The 20757-nt window shown below is 42.4% G+C and overlaps 1 protein-coding gene across 2 annotated transcripts; it reads right to left on the bottom strand.

Moving 5' to 3' along the window:
- Positions 1-2503: 2503 nt before the first annotated feature.
- On the bottom strand, positions 2504-19448 carry LOC126981128 (terminal nucleotidyltransferase 4B-like). 2 transcript variants are annotated; one of them, XR_007733750.1, is made up of 12 exons: positions 19170-19448; positions 16237-16460; positions 15870-16040; positions 15443-15563; positions 14623-14859; positions 13818-13964; positions 12761-12907; positions 12006-12233; positions 11334-11507; positions 10414-10804; positions 5035-10105; positions 2504-4866 (listed from the first exon to the last, which is right to left on the bottom strand). XR_007733750.1 is itself a non-coding variant. In XM_050831838.1 (11 exons), the coding sequence occupies exons 1-11, from the start codon at positions 19302-19304 to the stop codon at positions 9876-9878; spliced, it is 2205 nt and encodes a 734-aa protein (XP_050687795.1). In that variant the 5' UTR covers positions 19305-19448; the 3' UTR covers positions 2504-9875. The 2 variants fall into 2 exon arrangements, 1 of the variants encoding a protein (XP_050687795.1); XM_050831838.1 differs by having other exon boundaries at positions 2504-10105.
- Between the last annotated feature and the right edge of the window lie 1309 nt (positions 19449-20757).

The raw sequence follows: 20757 nt of genomic DNA, 5'->3' as shown, positions 1-20757 counted from the left end.
CCTATCACATTACACTATCACTATACACATTACACTATCACTATATCATTACACTATCACTATATCATTACACTATCACTATATATATCACATTACACTATCACTATACACATTACACTATCACAATATCATTACACTATCACTATATATATCACATTACCGTACACAATCGATCACTATATTATTGCACTTATTTTCCTCTTTTTCTTCTTTTTATCTATATAGCCTTGTAAATAAGTCCTCCTGTCACATTACACTGATTTTTTATTTTTTATTTATCAAACCATATTTTACTATGTCAATATATATATATGGATGTTTCTTGGCTTTATTTATTTTTATTTTTTTGTTACCCAAGATATCACAGCATTCACTTCGTCATTTTGCAACATTTTAATAGCATACTTTTTCATCCCATTCATCACCCCCCATATATCCCATTCATCATGCACGTACCTCCCATATCCCATTCATCACGTACCTCCCATATCCCATTCATCACCTCCCATCCCATTCTTCACCTCCCATCCCATTCATCACGTATCTCCCATATCCCATTCTTCACCTCCCATCCCATTCATCACGTACCTCCCATATCCCATTCTTCACCTCCCATCCCATTCATCACGTACCTCCCATATCCCATTCTTCACCTCCCATCCCATTCATCACGTATCTCCCATATCCCATTCTTCACCTCCCATCCCATTCATCACGTACCTCCCATATCCCATTCATTACCTCCCATCCCATTCATCACGTACCTCCCATATCCCATTCTTCACCTCCCATCCCATTCATCACGTACCTCACATATCCCATTCTTCACCTCCCATCCCATTCATCACGTACCTCCATATCCCATTCTTCACCTCCCATCCCATTCATCACGTATACCCCATATCCCATTCTTCACCTCCCATCCCATTCATCACGTACCTCCCATATCCCATTCTTCACCTCCCATCCCATTCATCACGTATCTCCCATATCCCATTCATCACGTATCTCCCATATCCCATTCTTCACCTCCCATCCCATTCATCACGTATCTCCCATATCCCATTCATCACGTATCTCCCATATCCCATTCTTGACCTCCCATCCCATTCATCACGTACCTCCCATATCCCATTCATTACCTCCCATCCCATTCATCACGTACCTCCCATATCCCATTCATTACCTCCCATCCCATTCATCACGTACCTCCCATATCCCATTCATTACCTCCCATCCCATTCATCACGTACCTCCCATATCCCATTCATCACGTACCTCCCATATCCCATTCTTCACCTCCCATCCCATTCATCACGTATCTCCCATATCCCATTCATCACGTATCTCCCATATCCCATTCATTACCTCCCATCCCATTCATCACCTCCCATCCCATTCATCACATCTCATCCCATTCATCATATCCCATTCGATCATTACCTCCCATCCCATTCATCACACTCCCATATCCCATTCTTCACCTCCCATCCCATTCATCACGTACCTCCCATATCCCATTCTTCACCTCCCATCCCATTCATCACGTACCTCCCATATCCCATTCTTCACCTCCCATCCCATTCATCACGTACCTCCCATATCCCATTCATTACCTCCCATCCCATTCATCACGTACCTCCCATATCCCATTCTTCACCTCCCATCCCATTCATCACGTACCTCCCATATCCCATTCTTCACCTCCCATCCCATTCATCACGTACCTCCATATCCCATTCATTACCTCCCATCCCATTCATCACGTACCTCCCATATCCCATTCTTCACCTCCCATCCCATTCATCACGTACCTCCCATATCCCATTCTTCACCTCCCATCCCATTCATCACGTACCTCCCATATCCCATTCATCACGTACCTCCCATATCCCATTCATTACCTCCCATCCCATTCATCACCTCTCATCCCATTCATCACCTCCCATATCCCATTCATCACCTCCCATCCCATTCATCACCAAGACATCACCTCTCATTCCATTCATCACCTCCCATCCCATTCATCACATCTCATCCCATTCATCACCTCTCATCCCATTCATCATCTCTCATCCCATTCATCACCTCCCATCCCATTAATTTCATCACCTCCCATATCCCATTCATCACCTCCCATCCCATTCATCACCAAGACATCACCTCTCATTCCATTCATCACCTCCCATCCCATTCATCACCACAGCATCACAACAGCATCACCCTTTATCAGCACAGCATCAACTCACACTCCAAGCATCACCTCTCTTGGTCCTGGACTGACCCACCCTAATATCAAGAGCTTGCTATATAATTTAATCTTTCAATCTCATGCTCACTCCAGCATCATCCTCATCACTACGACATTCACAAAGACATTGATATATGGTTTGGTCTATAATCTATGCAGTTGGCACTAAAACTAGCTAAATATGGAGTTTCTTGCTATATATGATTTCTACCTTCCTAATCCAAACATGATCAGGGGTAAGAAAACAAGAAGTACATTTACTCTTTTTACCTAAATTTTCACTTATAAATTTTCAAGGCAATGGTCACACTGTAAATATTTGTACAAAAACCAGAAATCCTGTATCTGTTACTAGTACACGTTCCGCTGAAACCCAACGTGAAACTTATGTAGTAGGCTTCCAAGACATACGCTTCTCGCCTGGCAACCCTTCCAGTAATTGTGTGTTTCAGTTTTGTTTTTTTCCCATGAAGTCTTTGATGCAGGTCCGAAACGAGACAAAAATGAGACTGTGCGCGGCGGCAAATTTTCCCGTGAGTGTGGCAAGAATTTCTCCCCATGGCCGCTGCTACAACAGTGAGTGAAAGGTTCGCTCGCTGCCTCGTACTCTCCACTCTTTACTTTGGTCACACAAGGACAGTTTAGCTACAACCACTTCTGGTGTTAATATCTCTTCTGTAATTAGTGATCCCAAATGCATTTCTTGTGAAGCTTAACGTTATGTATGAGTATTTTTGCATATATGTACTTTTAAAAAGGAAACATCTGACAAACTGTGTCACAAGATGGCGCGAATGTCCACCTGTTCCCTTTGGGTTACTTCCCGGGAACACTGTCGACTACGTGGTCTGTCGCAAACAATACACGCTGGAAATGAATGTCAATACAGACTGATTGCTTAAAGATATCAAACATTACTAAATAAATCTAAGACAAAAGTAATCACACTGAACTTTGTATTAATAAATTAACTAATTTGCCTAACTGTACAGAGGTAGAACTATAATTCTTCACAATTTTCTTAGCCGATATCCAAGCACAAATCACTGTCATTCACCTCATAATATTGAATTTTAGTGAAAGATCAAAGCACTCCAATAGTCTGCCACATAAAACTAGATTACAATTCACCACAAAGAATCAACCAACCACAGCAAGCATAGCGGGAATGCTGTGGTGGAGTGGTGGGCCGCACAACACAAGGACAGACCCACACAAACACACTAAACACCAGGCTGCTCAGTGCTCAGTGGACATCAACAGACTGATGTATAATACTCAATCAGATGAATTATTACTTTCCCAGGAGAGATATGAAAAAATTCTTTCCCCCACACACCAATAGGCAAGTTACTATGTGTTCTGCGGTGTCAGGATTTGGTTGCGTGTGTGTGTGTTTGTAATTCACTCATGGTCTGGACTGGTGTATGTGTATGTATGTGTGTGTGTGTGTGTGTGTGTGTGTGTGTGTGTGTGTTTGTAATTCACTCATGCTGGACTGGTGTATGTGTATGTATGTGTGTGTGTGTGTTTGTAATGCACTCATGGTCTGGACTGGTGTATGTGTATGTGTGTGTGTGTGTGTGTGTGTGTGTGTGTGTGTATGTGTGCCTGTGTTTGGACATTTTAAGTACTTTAGCCCCTTCAACACAATAAAAATATATGTGGGGTCAGCTTCTCGTACACAAATATGACATGTCTGTGGCTCCATTCTGCAGTAGTAAGTTGTTAGCCACCTAGACATCACTTATTGTATACAGTGTTGGTGACAGAATCAATAAATGAACTTACTTTTACACACTGACCAAAGCAACTCATTATTAACATTAAACAATAAAACAAGAAAACCACTTACATGATTGTATGTTCACAAGCTTTTGTTATGTATTTTCTAGTGTGATTCTAAGCATAAAAAATAAAAGCAAAACATAATAAAAATCAATTTACAAACTGGGTGAGCCAAAACCTTCAGCAGCTCTCGATATAACACAACTAACCACATCAACCTAACCTTCAGAGGAAAACCCAACAACTTAATAGTGTGTTGTTTCTTCACAAAGCCTTAGCCATTGGCATTATCCAGAGTGCATAACAGTAACACCTTGATTGCTTGGACTGAAAGGAAGGGGAAGCAAGTGATCAAGACTGCTGGGAATCTATACTTTTCTGAGAGCAGAACACAGCACACAAATGACCGAGTACAAGTGAATAAGTATAAGGCAAGGTATAAGGTTAAGTAAACACCCATAAGGGGAAGATATGGATGTTAACTGAGGAAGGAGGAGGAGAAGAAAAAGAAGAAGAAAAAAAAATGAAGCAGAAAAAGAAGAAAATAAGGAAGAAAAAGAAGAAAAGAAAGAAACAAGAAAAAGGAAGAAGAAAATAAGAATGCAGCTGATAAATGACTGGGGTATATAACTGATACTTACTACAATAACAGACAAATGTGTGTGTGTGTGTGTGTGTGTGTGTGTGTGTGTGTGTGTGTGTGTGTGTGCCGTGTTTAAAATGAAAGAGCACAAACTTCCCAACACAATCCAGTCTACGTACACAATTTTTTTTTGATTTTCTGGGTCTGGCAAATCAAGGTAATACTGATGCAATTAAAATCAAACCTACAGTGACTGGGGTGAAACAGACTGATGCTTAAATGACTGGTAAATGTGTGTGTGTTGTGTATAGTGAAAAAGCATAGATTTCCCAACAGCATCCAGGGCACAATATTTTTTTAGGTTTTCTGTGTCTGGCAAGTCAAGGTAACACTGATGCAAGTAAAACTGAACCTACAGTGACTGGGGTGAAACAGATTGATGCTTAAAGGACTGATAAATGTGAGTGTGTTGTGTTGTCAATGAATTATAATGAAAGAGTATAAATTTCTCAATACAATCCACCAGTCTACATAATTTTTTAAGATATCTGGGTCTGACAAATCAAAATAAATGTGAGTGTGTGCCGAGTTTAAAATGAATTATAATGAGAGTATAAATTTCCCAATACAATCCACCAGTCAACACAATTGTTTAAGATATCTGGCTCTGGCAAATCAAGGTTATACTGCACTAATGCAAGTAAAATTAACTCTACATCAATCCTGGTAACTTTGAAGGAGGAAAAAACTAAACCTGGGTGTTAGTCGCTGCCAACTCAACCCTGTTTTGCCAAATTTACGCAAGACTTAGAATAAAATAAATATGAAAACATGTCTTTCTTTGTGTTCTAATACTATGCAAAGTATTATGATTACGCTACTATATATTTGGCTAATGTTATATCACACGGTATGGTAAGATAGATTCCAACATGGCTTAACACGACAGGCTAAAGTGTGTCGCTTAACAGAAGACAAAAGTTCCTCGGCCCAACACAACGGCTTCCGCGACTCGCCACGTTTACTCGATTTCAGACAGCGCCAAAGACTACACGACAGATTCTTGTATAGTACTTAACAAACCAAATGGCTCTTCAAAGTTAATCATTTTCACAAAGTACCAAAGACTACACCAAATGACTTCCAGTTAACTCCATTCTTACAAAGCACTCAAGACTACACGATGGATACTTGTGTGGTATTTAACAATCCAAATGACTCTTCAAGTTAACTCCTCTCTTACAAAGCACTCGAGACCACATAACAGATTCTTGTGTGGTATTTAACAACCCAAAAGACTCTTCAAGTTAACTCCTCTCTTACAAAACACTCGAGACCACATAACAGATTCTTGTGTGGTATTTAACAACCCAAAAGACTCTTCAAGTTAACTCCTCTCTTACAAAGCACTCGAGACCACATAACAGATTCTTGTGTGGTATTTAACAACCCAAAAGACTCTTCAAGTTAACTCCTCTCTTACAAAGCACTGCACACTACACGAAAGATCCTTGTGTAGTATTTCACAATCCAAATGGCTCTTTCAAGTTAACTCCTCTCTTACAAAGCACTCAAGACCACATAACAGATTCTTGTGTGGTATATAACAACCCAAATGACTCTTCAAGTTAACTCCTTTCTTACAAAGCACTGCACACTACACGACAGATCCTTGTGTAGTATTTCACAATCCAAATGGCTCTTTCAAGTTAACCCCTCTCTTACAAAGCAATCAAGACCACATAACAGATTCTTGTGTGGTATATAACAACCCAAATGACTCTTCAAGTTAACTCCTTTCTTACAAAGCACTGCACACTACACGACAGATCCTTGTGTAGTATTTCACAATCCAAATGGGTCTTTCAAGTTAACTCCTTTCTTACAAAGCACCCAAAGACTACACGACAGATTTCTGCGTAGTATTTGGTGCGCAGAGATGCTAACATACTGTCACCCCCCCATAAAATAATTGCCCAAGTCATTTTTAAGCAATTTCCAGATTTTTTTCATAGTGTGATGTACATTTTGGTGCAAGTGCCTTTGTCATTGAAGGTAAATCTGCCATGACATTTCTGCCTCAGTCATAAGCCAAATGAGAAAATGACAGGTTTTTTGATTATCTGAAAAGTAGAAAAAATGACTTAGGGAATAATTTCATAAGGGTAATGCAAACTTTAAAGTATACAAGACACATTTACAGTCTTTCGCGCTTTGTAATCATAATCCAAATGAGAAATTGACAGGTTTTTCGATTTCCTGAGGAGTAGAAAAATGACAGGCAGTAATTTTATGAAGGTAACAAACTTAATACTATACAAGACATTTCTACAGTCTTTGGTGCTCTGTAAACACTGAATAATCTTGGTTTAGTCGCTTGTCAAGGGCACGTACAAGGCCGTCGGTTGCCCCGGCCCGTCACCACAAACAAACCCACCTGGAAGTCATACAGAAAAGCAAGCAATTTTTTTTTTATAAACCTTTTACATTATTTTTATTGCACTACAGGTGAGTGACAGTGTTTTCAATGCATGGCAGAACAATATATATTTTTTTTTCAGTTTTGTGAATTCTAATATCAGAGTGCAAGCTGGTAGTAGTAGTAATAATAAACTATTAGTCAAATCAGTGGCTTTTTATGCTATTTTTTTATATTTCTTTATTCACAGCAAGTACTTATTCCTTCCTCTCCACTCCTCCATACCCAATACTTAATGTCTGCACAGGCCAAGAATCTTTTATCCACACAGTCAACGCCTCCCCCGCCATGAACTACAGGTCAAAATTAATACTAAGTAGCATCACCAAAGGGAAACCTCTCACGGCCGGAGGAGGGCTTGCACACCCTGCGGGGAGCACTAGAATTGGTTCCACGAGAGCTGGCGGGCCTAATCCTTCAGGGGTGGACTCACGGACTTGGCATCATTGCTTGGGTGACGGTCTCCATGGCTGTTGTTTACTAGATCCAACCTGCCATAGCTTACTACCCAAGCAATGATACCAAGTCCGCGAGTCCATCCTTGAAAGAATAGGCCCGCCAGTTCTCGTGGAATCGACTACAGTGACTGGTGCTGCTAGTCCGAGGGTCACCAAGACTTGTACAATGATCAGCATTTAGAAAAATGTACACGTCACAAAGCTACTCGTGTTGCTGCCTAGGAATGACTTAAACTCTACCATCGTGGCTGAGGGATCACGGCAAGACACTCATGTTCAACCTCAAACGACATGCAAAGCGGCAGAAAGTCACGCGGTTCGGCATTTAGAGGTGGCACCAATCAGCATTGTTTACAAAGAGCGGTCCGGGCTCCCTACAATGATATTAACGCCTTTGTTTGAAACCAAATAAACTGCATGAACGATTGTGGCCTAAGTGAGCCAGGCACTTTTCGCAGCAAGTAACTTACATGTGTGGTACATTTGCACTCTGGTTGGCTTGTGGAAATATCTTAAAATATATTATACTGAAAGATGCCTACAACGTACTGGTAACACATTATACGTAGAGTTTACATGTGATGTTTCAATGCTTGGGGCTGAGTTATCAATGTTGTATTTTGTCACAATGTTCAGGCTGTGACCTTTTCTTTATGCCTAATGTAAATTATTTCCTTGACAATACTGATTGAGTCATAGTTTCAGGGTAAAAGATTTTTGACCTGTCTGCCAACCATCCTCATCCATGACAAGATTACTTGGACATGTCTTGGGCACACAGGCATCAGTACAAGAAAATATTTCTCTAGGGTATTATTGTTATCATTCCCAATCCCATAGAAAACTGGAGGGGCTACACATCTATTGCATACAGCTGCTGCGACCAGCTAAACTAATAAAACTTTGAAATCCGACACTTAGCTCATAAAACCTATGGAGGTTTTAAATGCATTCATAATAATATAATAAATAACTATTGTACAACTACACTCATTCACATAGGAAAATATTCTATTGTTGACTTAGTACATTAATTTACTTAGAACAAAAGTGATATGGACTTCTATGTATGACTTAGATGATTTATTCTTCAGTACACAAGTCTTAGGCAATGTATTTCCTTGGCACAGAAAATCACAATCTAGGAAAATATGCAGCCGTACTAAACCCCTCAAGCGCCCCGCCCCGGCTGAGGACCGACAGCGGGCGTCTAGTCTTACGCTGGGCTAATGTGTGGGCAGTGAGTGGCCTCGGTCACGCTCCAAGAGCTGAACACAACAAACTAGCAGGATGCACAACAAGACCCATCAGCAGAGCTGCTGCCTGACTCCAAGAAACAAGATTTTGGTCCAACAGGAATTGACAAAAATAAGTTAAGTACCCCCTCTCCCTCTACACACTACCCAGCACATCCCCGCCACTCCCACACCTTGCACACACACACTATGGGACTACCTTGTACACCACAACTCCATGCACAAAACTTTGCCTTGTACACACAACCCAACCAAAGGAACAAAGGCTCAAATTCATTCATGATGCATAAAATGCAAATGTATAACATACACGCATCTCGTATTACTTACTTATGTACTATATTAAGTCATACAATTCAACACAAAACACACACACATCACATAAAATATAAGTTTATATACATACACAAATAACATCACTAATGACAGATTCTATTTGGAAGCATACACTAAGGGTCTACCCACCCTCACTACATTACATATTTTTTACTTTTAATATTTTTTGCATAGGCCATACAGAAGAACCCTACAACAATCCCCTGATGTGTCATTGACCTCAAGAACTCAACCAGTGCTCTGGCTCGCTGCACTTCCAATGGCAAAGATCAAATGGCAGAAAACATTCACTTAATAAACTTGTTTTGATGGCCAACAAAACTCATACCAAACAAATCAGCTCAAACAACGGAAATAAAACAATAAAATATACTCTATAATTATTGGTCTATTAAAAACTCTCACAGTTCTGGAAAAAACAGCCACGTTGCTCAAAGGTTCACGTCATTACGCTCCACAAACTAGCGTGGACTTGTACAGCAGCGTCCCCTGGAATGGAGGGTTGTCTTAGAAACCTGGCTTGTTCTCTCGCACACTCGGAGAAACTCACACGTCGTATATTCACAGAAGGTAAGAGGGCTGGCTTGCACCTTTCAGGACAACGCCAAGATCACAGTCACCCGACTGTTCACCATTCATCACAGGCGGCGCTTGGCCAGGCGGTTCTGACGCTCCCCGGGGCGCCCCGGCAAGGTCCACTGTCCACACCACCACTCCCCCGACATCACCGGTGGATGTCGTGCGCCTCACTCCGAGTGTCTGAGTCTCGCCGCGAAGACTTTTTGCGCTTATTGTAGGGCACTCGCACTCTCCCCTGGCCGCTGCCGCCGCCCACGGGGGCCGGCCCACTCACTGACACACCGCCCACACTGTTACTGTTCAGGTTGTCACCTGAGTACTTGTTCCCACCACTCCCCTTGCCCAGGCGAAGCTCTCCGGCCCCGGATGCACCACCTGAAAGATGAGAGAAACATTGCTTGCCAGTACACCAAAAACAGTTAAATAACAAATAGCTTTTCACAGACAACTGTAATGCTCTGAAAACTACAGCCTCAGGGAACGGGGTGAAGGGAGTACATGCGGTGCCAGTTATATATACTCCTCCAGCGGCCCTCAAGATTATGCACATGAATAGCAATAAAAATCAAAAGACAGCAACAGTAAAGTTTGAAGAATAAAACAAGGGCAGGACAAAACAACATTTACATGTATCCCTTATACCTTAACCCTAGGTCGAGGCTACAGACATGTGAGTTGCCTACCTTGAGAGGGCTGGGAATATCTCCGGTGCTTGGGCAAAGGCTTGGTGGGGCTGACGTTCTGGCCGGAGCCTCCTGATGGGTGGTGGTGCCAGGAGTGTGGTGCTGGCATGTGCTCAGGGTGGTAGTGTGGCACGTGATGCTGCTGCTTGTTCCCCTGTGGCACCTCATCCAAGCGGCCCTCCAGATCGAGAGTGCCAGGGTGGTGCAGGGGCGGAGCGGTGCCAGCCAGACCTTGGTGCTTGCTCGCCTTGCCGCAGCTGATGCCAGGCACGGTGCTGATGACGGGGCTGACGGCTGGGGTGCTGGCGAGGTGGTGGAGCTGCAGTTGGTGGTGGATGTTCGGGGAGCTGTTGCGGCTCCCCTCACTCATGTCAACAGCCTGGTCAGAGTCCTGGAAATGCATAATGCTCTTGTTACTTCATGATCTTCCTCACCATGTGCTCCATCTAACCTCATATGGGAAAATAAGGATAATCAAGGATAAACAAGAAGAGCTGTTGTGCCTCCCCTTGACTGTGGATTTCCAACCAGAAGACATCACCAAGCTACAGGAATGTATTAACAAAAAGTGGCTGCTACAATTCAATGAAGAAAAATGTAAAGTCATGCACCTTGGGAGGGAATATCCAGCATACCAATACCACATGGGAAACATTCCCCTACCCACCACAGAGGGAGAGAAAGACCTGGGACTATATGTTACCAGGCTACGAGTGAAGGCAAAATCCGTGCCAATCGCAGCGGACGGGTTAAAAATAGTACGAAAGTTAAGCTGGGGAGTAAGCTACAGATGTGCGAGGCCTCATAATGCTTAAAATAAAACTGTTTCAAGAATTCCCAATGCAGGGAAGGAAGAATGACTGAGCAGAACATCTCAACCTAACCCAATGGAGGATGAGTGACTGGTCCGCCCCACTCACCGTGTCATCGCTGACTGAGGAGACGGAGGAGGGTGGCGTGGAATGTGGCTCCGAGGCCTCAGAGGACAGGGCATCATCATCAGCCAGGCTTGACTTCATGCACATGTTCCTGTTCTCATTGTGGTTGTTGTTGTTTTTGTTGTTGTTGCTGTTGTACTGGTTATCCGATGACTCCTAGGAAGAAGAAATATATATAAAGTTATTAATGGAAGTCTTGGAAAATAGCTAGTACATGATATCCATATAACACAACAAGTTTACATAGAAAAGTATCCATATGACACAAGTTTACACAGAAAAGACACTTGGCCAAAACACATAGTACATATTATAACCCTTACAAGGAAAATATCAGAGTAACAACTAGAAGACTTGGAAAACAGCTTCATAGTATCCATACAACATGACAAGTTTATATAAAATTGACCCTTAGTTGCAATGTACACAAATTTAACTCTTATGAGGCAGAGTAGTTCCATTCCTTAACTCTTCTTAACCTCTTCTTCACCCCTCGGCAAGGTGAGAGCAAGGAGCAATGAGAACTAAAGCAAGCAGTATTTCCGTGCTAAAAACTAGAAACTAATTATTATAGTATGGTTGCCAACCCAAAATACTGACAAACCTTTCTCTACAGTAATTGTTACTCTTATGCCAAAAATACCCCTCCCCAACCTTCAAGCTGCTCTGGCCATAGAACTCCACTGGTGGCGTGGGTGGCGTGGCCGGGTGTGAGGGAGTGACATGGTGCGCCCCGGATGAGGTAACGGGCATCCGGCTGACGGGGAAGGTCTTCTGAATCCACTGGCGGTACAGGATGACGTCGTCCGTTATCCTCAAGATGCGCCCCAGGATGGAGTACTCATTGGGGTCATTGATGATGTTGTTGAGGGGATTCACAGCCTGCGGAGAGGGTACAAAAATGTCTTAACCCCTAGATTGTGGATTTCATACAAGAAGACCTCACCAAGCTACAGGAATGGAGCAAAAAGTGGCTGCTACAATTCAATGAAGAAAAATGTAAAGTCCTGCATCTTGGGAGGGGATATCCAGCATACCAATACCACATGGGAAACACTCCACTATTCACCACAGAGGCAGAGAAAGAGCTGAGTATGTGTTACCAGGCTACCAGTGAAAGCCAAATCCATGCCAATCACAGCGGATAGGTTAACCATCACCAACTACATTAGAGTTTTTATCAACAACAGATTCTGTAAAAGATCCACCGTCTTCTACGAGTCTGATTTAATACATTATGACAATATAACTGATCCAAAACTGCATTATACAACAATAACCAAACCTTATCAACAGTTTACTCAATATCTAAGCCTGGCATGTGTAGCCTTGTGATTTTCAGGGTCTCAAATATGCACCTGGCAGTCCTTGAATGAACATGCCTTCATACGTAGATACATCATACACACCTGAGACAGTACAATGTAAGCATACTCAAACGCCTGCTTGACCTGCAGCACTCCATATGAGGACCGGCCAATGTCGTTCCCTGGTATGAGCGGGTCTTCAATGCACAGTACAGACGGCCGGTGACCCTCAGGCATGTCCCTCTGCACCTGGAACAAGAGGTAGCCAACATTAACCTTCTGGAGCAAGAATTCTGCTATGATCTATCTATATCTCTGATGCCTTGCTCCCCTGCGGTAACTTCCCTCCAGGGGGTGGCCGCGCTAGAAGTGTCTCCATCTCTCCCTGTTCTGGCACTCCCTCTCAGCACACTCAATCCTGCTACTTCCAACTCTCTCGCTCCAATACCCACTCACCCTATTTATCCACATGACAGGTGGCCTTCCCCTGACACCCCTTCCCTCATACACTCTCTTCACGAATTCATTCTCCCCCATTCTCATCACGTGTCCAAACCATCTCAACACACCACGCTTCACCCACTCCACACTCCACACCTTTCGCTGTCGCACCCATACCAAACCACTCATACACGCTTTCATTACTCTCTCCATCCCATCCTGACATACCACATGCACCTCTTATATAACTCATTTCCACTGCACGAATTCTCGATTGCTGTGCTGCATTCCATGTCCGCGTCTCTGTTATGACCAATGTTAAGCTTCAGCAGGGCATGGTGTAACGTGTCTCTGCACCCATACAGACGTTAAAGCATGTTCATAGGGACATGGAAATTCCTTCTTCCTGTTAATCTTGGCCCACATAACCTCTCCTCAGACTTTGTAATTCATTCAATAAAGACATGACTAATACCTGACTGAAAAGTTCACATATACTTCATCAGGAATAAGGACTTTCCCAACTTGTCTCACCTCCCTTTCTGATAATTCTGTACTCATCAAGCTTCTGCAAAGGCTCCAGGTTCACCCTTCATGTATGCACACACACTAAATCATAGGGGATAAATGGATATGAGCAGAGAAATCATATCAAAGGTGGAGTGAAAAATGACTGAGGCTACTGAGTGAAGGTAATGTTGTAATGTTACTAACTCACCTCTTCCTTTGATATATATGCTCCGCCGTCCTTTATCCTGATGCCAGTCTTCAGGTAGTTAAAATGCCGACCGTACAACTCAAAGAACTCTATCAGCAACACTCCGAGATTGGCGTTGGGCTGAGAGGCGTCTAACCTTTGATGTAGCTGGAAAAAAACATATTACAGCTTTTAACCCCTTGACTGCAGTTTCCTACAAGAAGACATCACCAAGCTACAGGAATGGAACAAAAAGTGGCTGCTACAATTCAATGAAGAAAAATGTAGTCCTGCACCTTGGGAGGGGATATCCAGCACATGGGAAACACTCCACTATCCAGCACAGAGGCAAAGAAAGACCTGGGACTATATGTTACCAGGCTATCATTGAAGGCCAAATCCATGCCAATCGCAGCGGATGGGTTAAATACCAAAAAGGGTTGTGGAGTCCAAATTAAATGGAAGTTGAAAGTTGAAATAATGGAAGACAAAACTAAGTGAACAGTGAGCTTGGGTACATCTCTACAGAGCATGACGAAAGGCAAACTGTGTTTAATGTTGTTTTGCTGTAATTTAGAATGTTTGGCACTTAAAGCAGCAGACTCTTGCATTGTTTTCTTTATAAGAGGTTGAGTTATGGTCTTGCTATTTACCTTTCTCCAGAGTTTACAAAAATCATAAAATACTTCCTATGCTGTTTTTGAATTTTTGTTATTGAATAAACAAACTGACCACACACACACATACATCAAAACAAGTAACTATATGAACAAAACCTGATCCCTTAAAATGCACTGAGAAACTTTCTATACCAGCCTTTTCTCACCTGCAAGAAGTTGACTGTCATAAGTATGAGAGAGTACGAAGATATTCCTCCAGTGAAGACTTCGTTCAGGTCCCTCTGGAGGAGAAACTGCTTGAGCACCATGACTAGCTTGGACAGAACTGGAAAGCGCTTCTTAAAATCTTTGATAAGCCGAGCAGAGTTCACGCCACTGCTCATGTTGAAGGAAATGTCCACCTTGACGTCTGTTTCGCTGTCAGTCAGCTTCACAATGGGCACCTGGGAAGGGAACAGCTGATAAATGACATATTCATCACTTGGCACCACACTTATAAGAGGAGAGCAGCAGGAGTGAAACAATTTACTTTATTACATCAGAGTATAACTTGAAGGCAATATTTAATTTGTGAATTTGTTGAATGATGAAATAATGAAAAGAAGTGAATGAATAAAGCTCAATTTAACATCACAGATGTGAGATAATAATATCAACAACAATAATAATAATAATGATAATAATAATAATAATAATAATAATAATAATATTAATAATAATAATAATAATAATAATAATAATAATAATAAAATAATAATTAAGACATTTTTTAATATATATATATATTATATATATATTATATAATATATATATATATATATATATATATATATATATATATATATATATATATATATATATATATATATATATATATATATATATATATATATATATATATATATATATATATATATATATATATATATATATATTAGATGTAGACATTGCATGGAAGTTTGAGATTGAAGTATATGGATCTTTCTTGATCCTTTCAAAAAGAATACATTACAAAGAAATACTTACCGATGCTCTGTCTAAGACCTTGAGAGAGGAGGGTTCAGCTATCTTGTGGTCCAGCAAAGCTTTCTCCAGCGTGCGCAGCGGCAAGGCTTCCCACTTCCCTATCACCACCAGATCTATATCACTGAAAACACACCAGGCGCACTTGATCACTATAGTACTCTTAACCCCTTGACTGTGGATTTCCTACAAGACATCACCAAGCTACAGGAATGGAACAAAAAATGGCTGCTCAAACACATGCTAGCCAGCATCTTATAGCATAAATCAACAAAGAATGACCTCACTTAGTTGTAAAGAAAGTCTCATTTTCAGCTTCTGGTCTGTCTCCTTCGCCGTGGAAAGAGGAGGATGAGACTACCTATACAATGATGATTCCTGTTGCCCTGCACAGGTTGAAAGTTTACATAAATCACAGGCATGTACTCACCTAGTAGGCAGGTACAGGCCGGTGCGAAAGCTCCCGAAGATTTCCACTCTCGCTTGCGGCCAGAGGTCCACAATAACTTGCTCAATGCGCTCCACCACACGTTTTCTCATGTGGTGCTCCTCTTTGGTGGGGGACATCCAGTAGTAGAAGTCCTCCATCTCCTGGTGCAGTCTGGGGCACAAATAAGGCCATCAGTGGGGGCTTAGGAAAACTCATAACACTTTCTAACCGTCTAACCTCTTAATCAAGATTATCAGAGGATTAGAAATAAAATAAAAGGGATAAAAATTAAGTAATAGTTGTTCAGCTTCACCCCCTGTGCCTATTGTGACCCCCCCCCCAAGCTCTGCCCCGCCTTGGCACTCACCCGACTACCCCGAGGTCATAGGGCGGGGTTCTGCGCCGCCAGGGACAACCTCCGAAGCGCCCTATGAGGCTCTTGTGGTTCTGGTTGAGGCCGTAGGTGCTGGCACGGTTCTCGCGTTTCCTCTTGGTTCTGTTGTAGTAGCTATTATTGGTGTTGGTGTTGGCGGTGGTGGTGGTTGTTGTCGTCCTGGCGGAGTCGTCATCCGCGGCGACGGGAATGTATTCCTGAGGGAGGAAGGGAGGGACTATATTTAGCCCCTTGACTGCAGATTTCCTACAAGAAAACATCACCAAGCTACAGGAATTGAACAAAAAGTGGCTGCTACAAGGCAATGAAGAAAAATGTAATATCATGCACCTTGGGAGGGGATATCCAGCATACCAAACCACATGGGAAACACTCCACTATCCACCTCAGAGGCAGAGAAAGACCTGGGAGTATGTTACCAGGCTACCAGTGAAAGCTAAATCCGTGCCAATCGCAGCGGACGGGTTAAGGAGCGGCTTTCCCATCTAGCCGATCACATGTTCAATCCCCAGAAATAATAAAACCCTTTCAGGATCTAGAAAAATTTCTCATGAAGTTGTGAGGAAGTATGGTAGTGGATGATGATGATTATTGGGGCGTTCTGTTCTTGGCGCCACAACTTCTGGGTCGTTTGGCGTCAAACATAAACTAAATAAACTATAATATAAAACTATAAATAAAAATAATGGTGAATAATTAAAAACATGATATAAGGACTCAATAAAAATTAAATAGACCCTACAGGAGGTGGTTTTCCAAGTGGAATTTAGAAGAGTTACATGGGGTTCCAATTCTGAGGCAAGATATGGTAACACCAGTAGAAGTAGTATTAGTGGTAGTGGTACAGTCTCACACAGGCATTAATAGACCTTAATACAGTAATACAATACACACACATCTTTACCAATATAAACAAACCCCGAGGAAAATTCTCACACATTGGTCGGTGTTCTCAGACTCTTTGCCTTTCACATCATTTCCAAAGGCCGAAAAGGAAATAACTTGGGTTCTAAAGAGTTTTTAAGTTCCTGGTACAGAAGGCTGGCCACACTACCACCAGGGTCACTACACCCCCCTGGACCTGCCTAACACCCCTACAAAAGCCTTGTCAAATAAGTGTGCTTGGGTGCGGAGATGTTGAAGAATATAGCCCATCAAGGTCACTTAGGTTCTGATGAGTGTTTTTTTAGGCTCTTGGTACAGAAGAGTTACACTACCACCAGGGTACTCACACTATCCCTGGACCTGCCCACCTTGTTGAGCGAAGTGCAGCATATATACTAATTTCAAGACTGACGGTTTCAGGGCAGAATATGATACTTTTTATTATGGAGAAAGTTTACTTCCCCTAAATAACTAAATGTTTGACTTTTCAATGCCTGAGGTGCACTGCCACTGCCCCGCCCCACCCATCATCACTGCCCAGCATAGCGTACCCACCGCCGCTACTGCCCCGCCCTGTTCCATCCCGCCCTGTGCATTTCCGCTGGCCAACACCGCATGCCAAATAAATTTAAACTAATTTAACCTAACCAACAGGGGGCCTTACCGTTTACCGTTGATGAGGTTTCAGGCCCCGGTCTGCCGCCGTAGCAGCGCTCCACAGGGCCGCCAACATTATAACAGCAATATTAGCACCAAAAGTTGTCCTTGATCCTCATGTTTGTAAAGTCGTAGGATTTAGTGAATAACGGAGTCTTCAGCATTGCCTCCCCCAAATCCCTTAACTAATTGGGGAGCTTTGCCCCCTCAACTCTCCTAACGGAAGGCATCACCCCCCTTGACCCCCCTTCTATTTCCCAGACGTCATTCTTCCCTGCACTGCCTTCAGGGAACGAATAGGAATCCACAGTGTAAGTATTAACTTCACATTAGCCCACTTGGGTTGTACATGTATAACTCTTCATTAACTCTAGAAATAATATCCCTAAATCCATACATAATTTCCCATACACAGATGAATTAACCCGGTAGCAGCGACGGGCCAAATTTGTGGCTTTACCGTGTACCAGCGACGGGCCAAATTTGTGGCTTTACCGTGTACCAGCGACAGGCCAAATTTGTGGCTTTACCGTGTACCAGCGACGGGCCAAATTTGTGGCTTTACCATGTACCAGTGACGGGCCAAATTTGTGGCTTTACCATGTACCAGCGACGGGCCAAATTTGTGGCTTTACCGTGTACCAGCGACGGGCCAAATTTGTGGCTTTAACATGTACCAGCGACGGGCCAAATTTGTGGCTTTACCGTGTACCAGCGACAGGCCAAATTTGTGGCTTTAACATGTACCAGCGACGGGCCAAATTTGTGGCTTTACCGTGTACCAGCGACGGGCCAAATTTGTGCCATGATTTCAACCCCCCAGAATAGATGTTGCATAATCTGATCACAAATGCTTTGATATACATTATGAAATGGTTTGTGTGAGTGGTGATTTTTTTCTCACTTTTCTCGCTTGGGGGACCATTAAGAAACATGATCCCCGCTGCTACCACCGGGTTAATATACATGCTGAAAAAGAATTACACGGCCAGATACACAAACTTCCCTTGAGTGTTTTAGGGTCATATTCTTAAACATTTCAGCACCCAGGCTCAGGTATTTGACAAGACTTTCATCGGAGTATTGGGCATTTCCAGGGGTAGTTTCATGACCCTGGTGGTAGTTTGACCCTTCTTCTACACAGTGAACCTAAAAATACTCATGGGAACCCAAATGATCTCCTTTTTTGGCCTTTGAAACTAGTTGATGAGAGGCGGAATGATCTGAGAATACCGACATTAGGGTCATGGCACGGAGGGGTACGTCACACGCCGCCCCTGCCCGCCCGCACGCCCGCCACGCCCACCTGGTCCCCCTGTGCACCTGGCCGCCGGGATATAAGTGCCGCCCCGCCGTGGCCGTACCTGCTGCGTGTGGTTCATGTTGGTGTCCCCGAGGTTCATGTTGTCGAGGCCCTGCTGCGTGAGCCAGACCCTCGCCCACAGCTCCCCCGCGGGGCCCCGCTGCTCCGGCTGGTACCACGCTATGCTGGGATCCATGCCCCCCGCGGCCCCGCGCTGCTCCCGGGCCCAGGCGGCGGCATCCAACACGGCATACACCAACACACACACAAAGATGCTCGGCCTCGTCCCTCCGCCTCAGCCACACAGGACAGCCACACTGCTCCTCCCTGCCACAAGGCTCAGGTACGATAATCCACATCAGAGCACGATACTTCCCTACTCATTTACTTTATCAGTCATCTGCTTATTAGTCAGTTTTATGTGTATATCACCTACGGGGCTCCTATTGATATGTTACTTGTTTCATTCATCCACTCCTTGTTTTATTTTCTGATCTATAGCCTCTTTTTTTTCCATCTTTTTAATTGTCTGGATCTGGATATTTCATTAGGCTACTTCATCATTCATCTACTTCATTATTGATATACTTCCTTCATCTACTTGATTTCATTATATTTCATTCATCTTCAATCTCTACTCCATATTCTTCATCACATATGCCTCCAGGAAGCCTCTATAACTCGCTAAAGACATCAACTATTAACGGTTTTGGTAATGATTATAATTAAATGTCTTAACTTTATATATTAGAGACAGTTTTGGGTCCGAATTATAATAAATTTACATTTAAAATGAGTTGAGTACGACAATCTACTTTGCAAGTTTTGGTGTGTAGACTTTATATAATGGGGAATAATATTTCCCTTGATTATACATGAAGATATCGTAACATATTAATACTTGCCCTTTTTATCAATGTTGAGCTATTACTCACAACATTAAACTCTGCAGTTAATGTATGGCCGAATAATTCATTTCAAACATCTATTTTTTTTTTTTTTTATTCTATGGAGTCTAAATTTGTGTTTCGAATTTGAAATCTCTGAAAAATACTTACTGTATGAAGTTCGATCTTATGTTCTGCATGTCTAGTGCCGACTTTTTTCTTCTTATAATTCTTCATTAATTCTTTCTTTCATTATATCTATTAATTTCATTTATCTACTATATATATACATCATTAAGCGACTTCATCATTCGTCTTCCTCATTCTTCATCTACTTATTTCATCATTCTACTTCATATTTATTCATTTATCATCTATATCATATCACTCATCTACTTCAGCATCCGTCTCCTTCATCATCCATCTACTTCATCATCCATCAATACTTCATCATCCATCTACTGCATCTACTTCATCATCCATCTACTGCATCTACTTCATCATCCATCTACTGCATCTACTTCATCATCCATCTACTGCATCTACTTCATCATCCATCTACTGCATCTACTTCATCATCCATCTATACTTCATCATCCATCTACTACATCTACTTCATCATCCATCTACTTCATCATCCATCTACTTCATCATTCATCTACTTCATCATCCATCTACTTCATCATCCATCTACTTCATCATCTATATCTACTTCATCATCCATATCATCCATCTATACTTCATCATCTATCTATACTTCAT

Source organism: Eriocheir sinensis, chromosome 46 (assembly GCF_024679095.1).
Source record: "Eriocheir sinensis breed Jianghai 21 chromosome 46, ASM2467909v1, whole genome shotgun sequence".
Classification (NCBI taxonomy): domain Eukaryota; kingdom Metazoa; phylum Arthropoda; class Malacostraca; order Decapoda; family Varunidae; genus Eriocheir; species Eriocheir sinensis.
The sequence above is the reverse complement of the archived record's forward strand: the minus strand, read 5'-3'. Positions and strand labels throughout refer to the sequence as shown.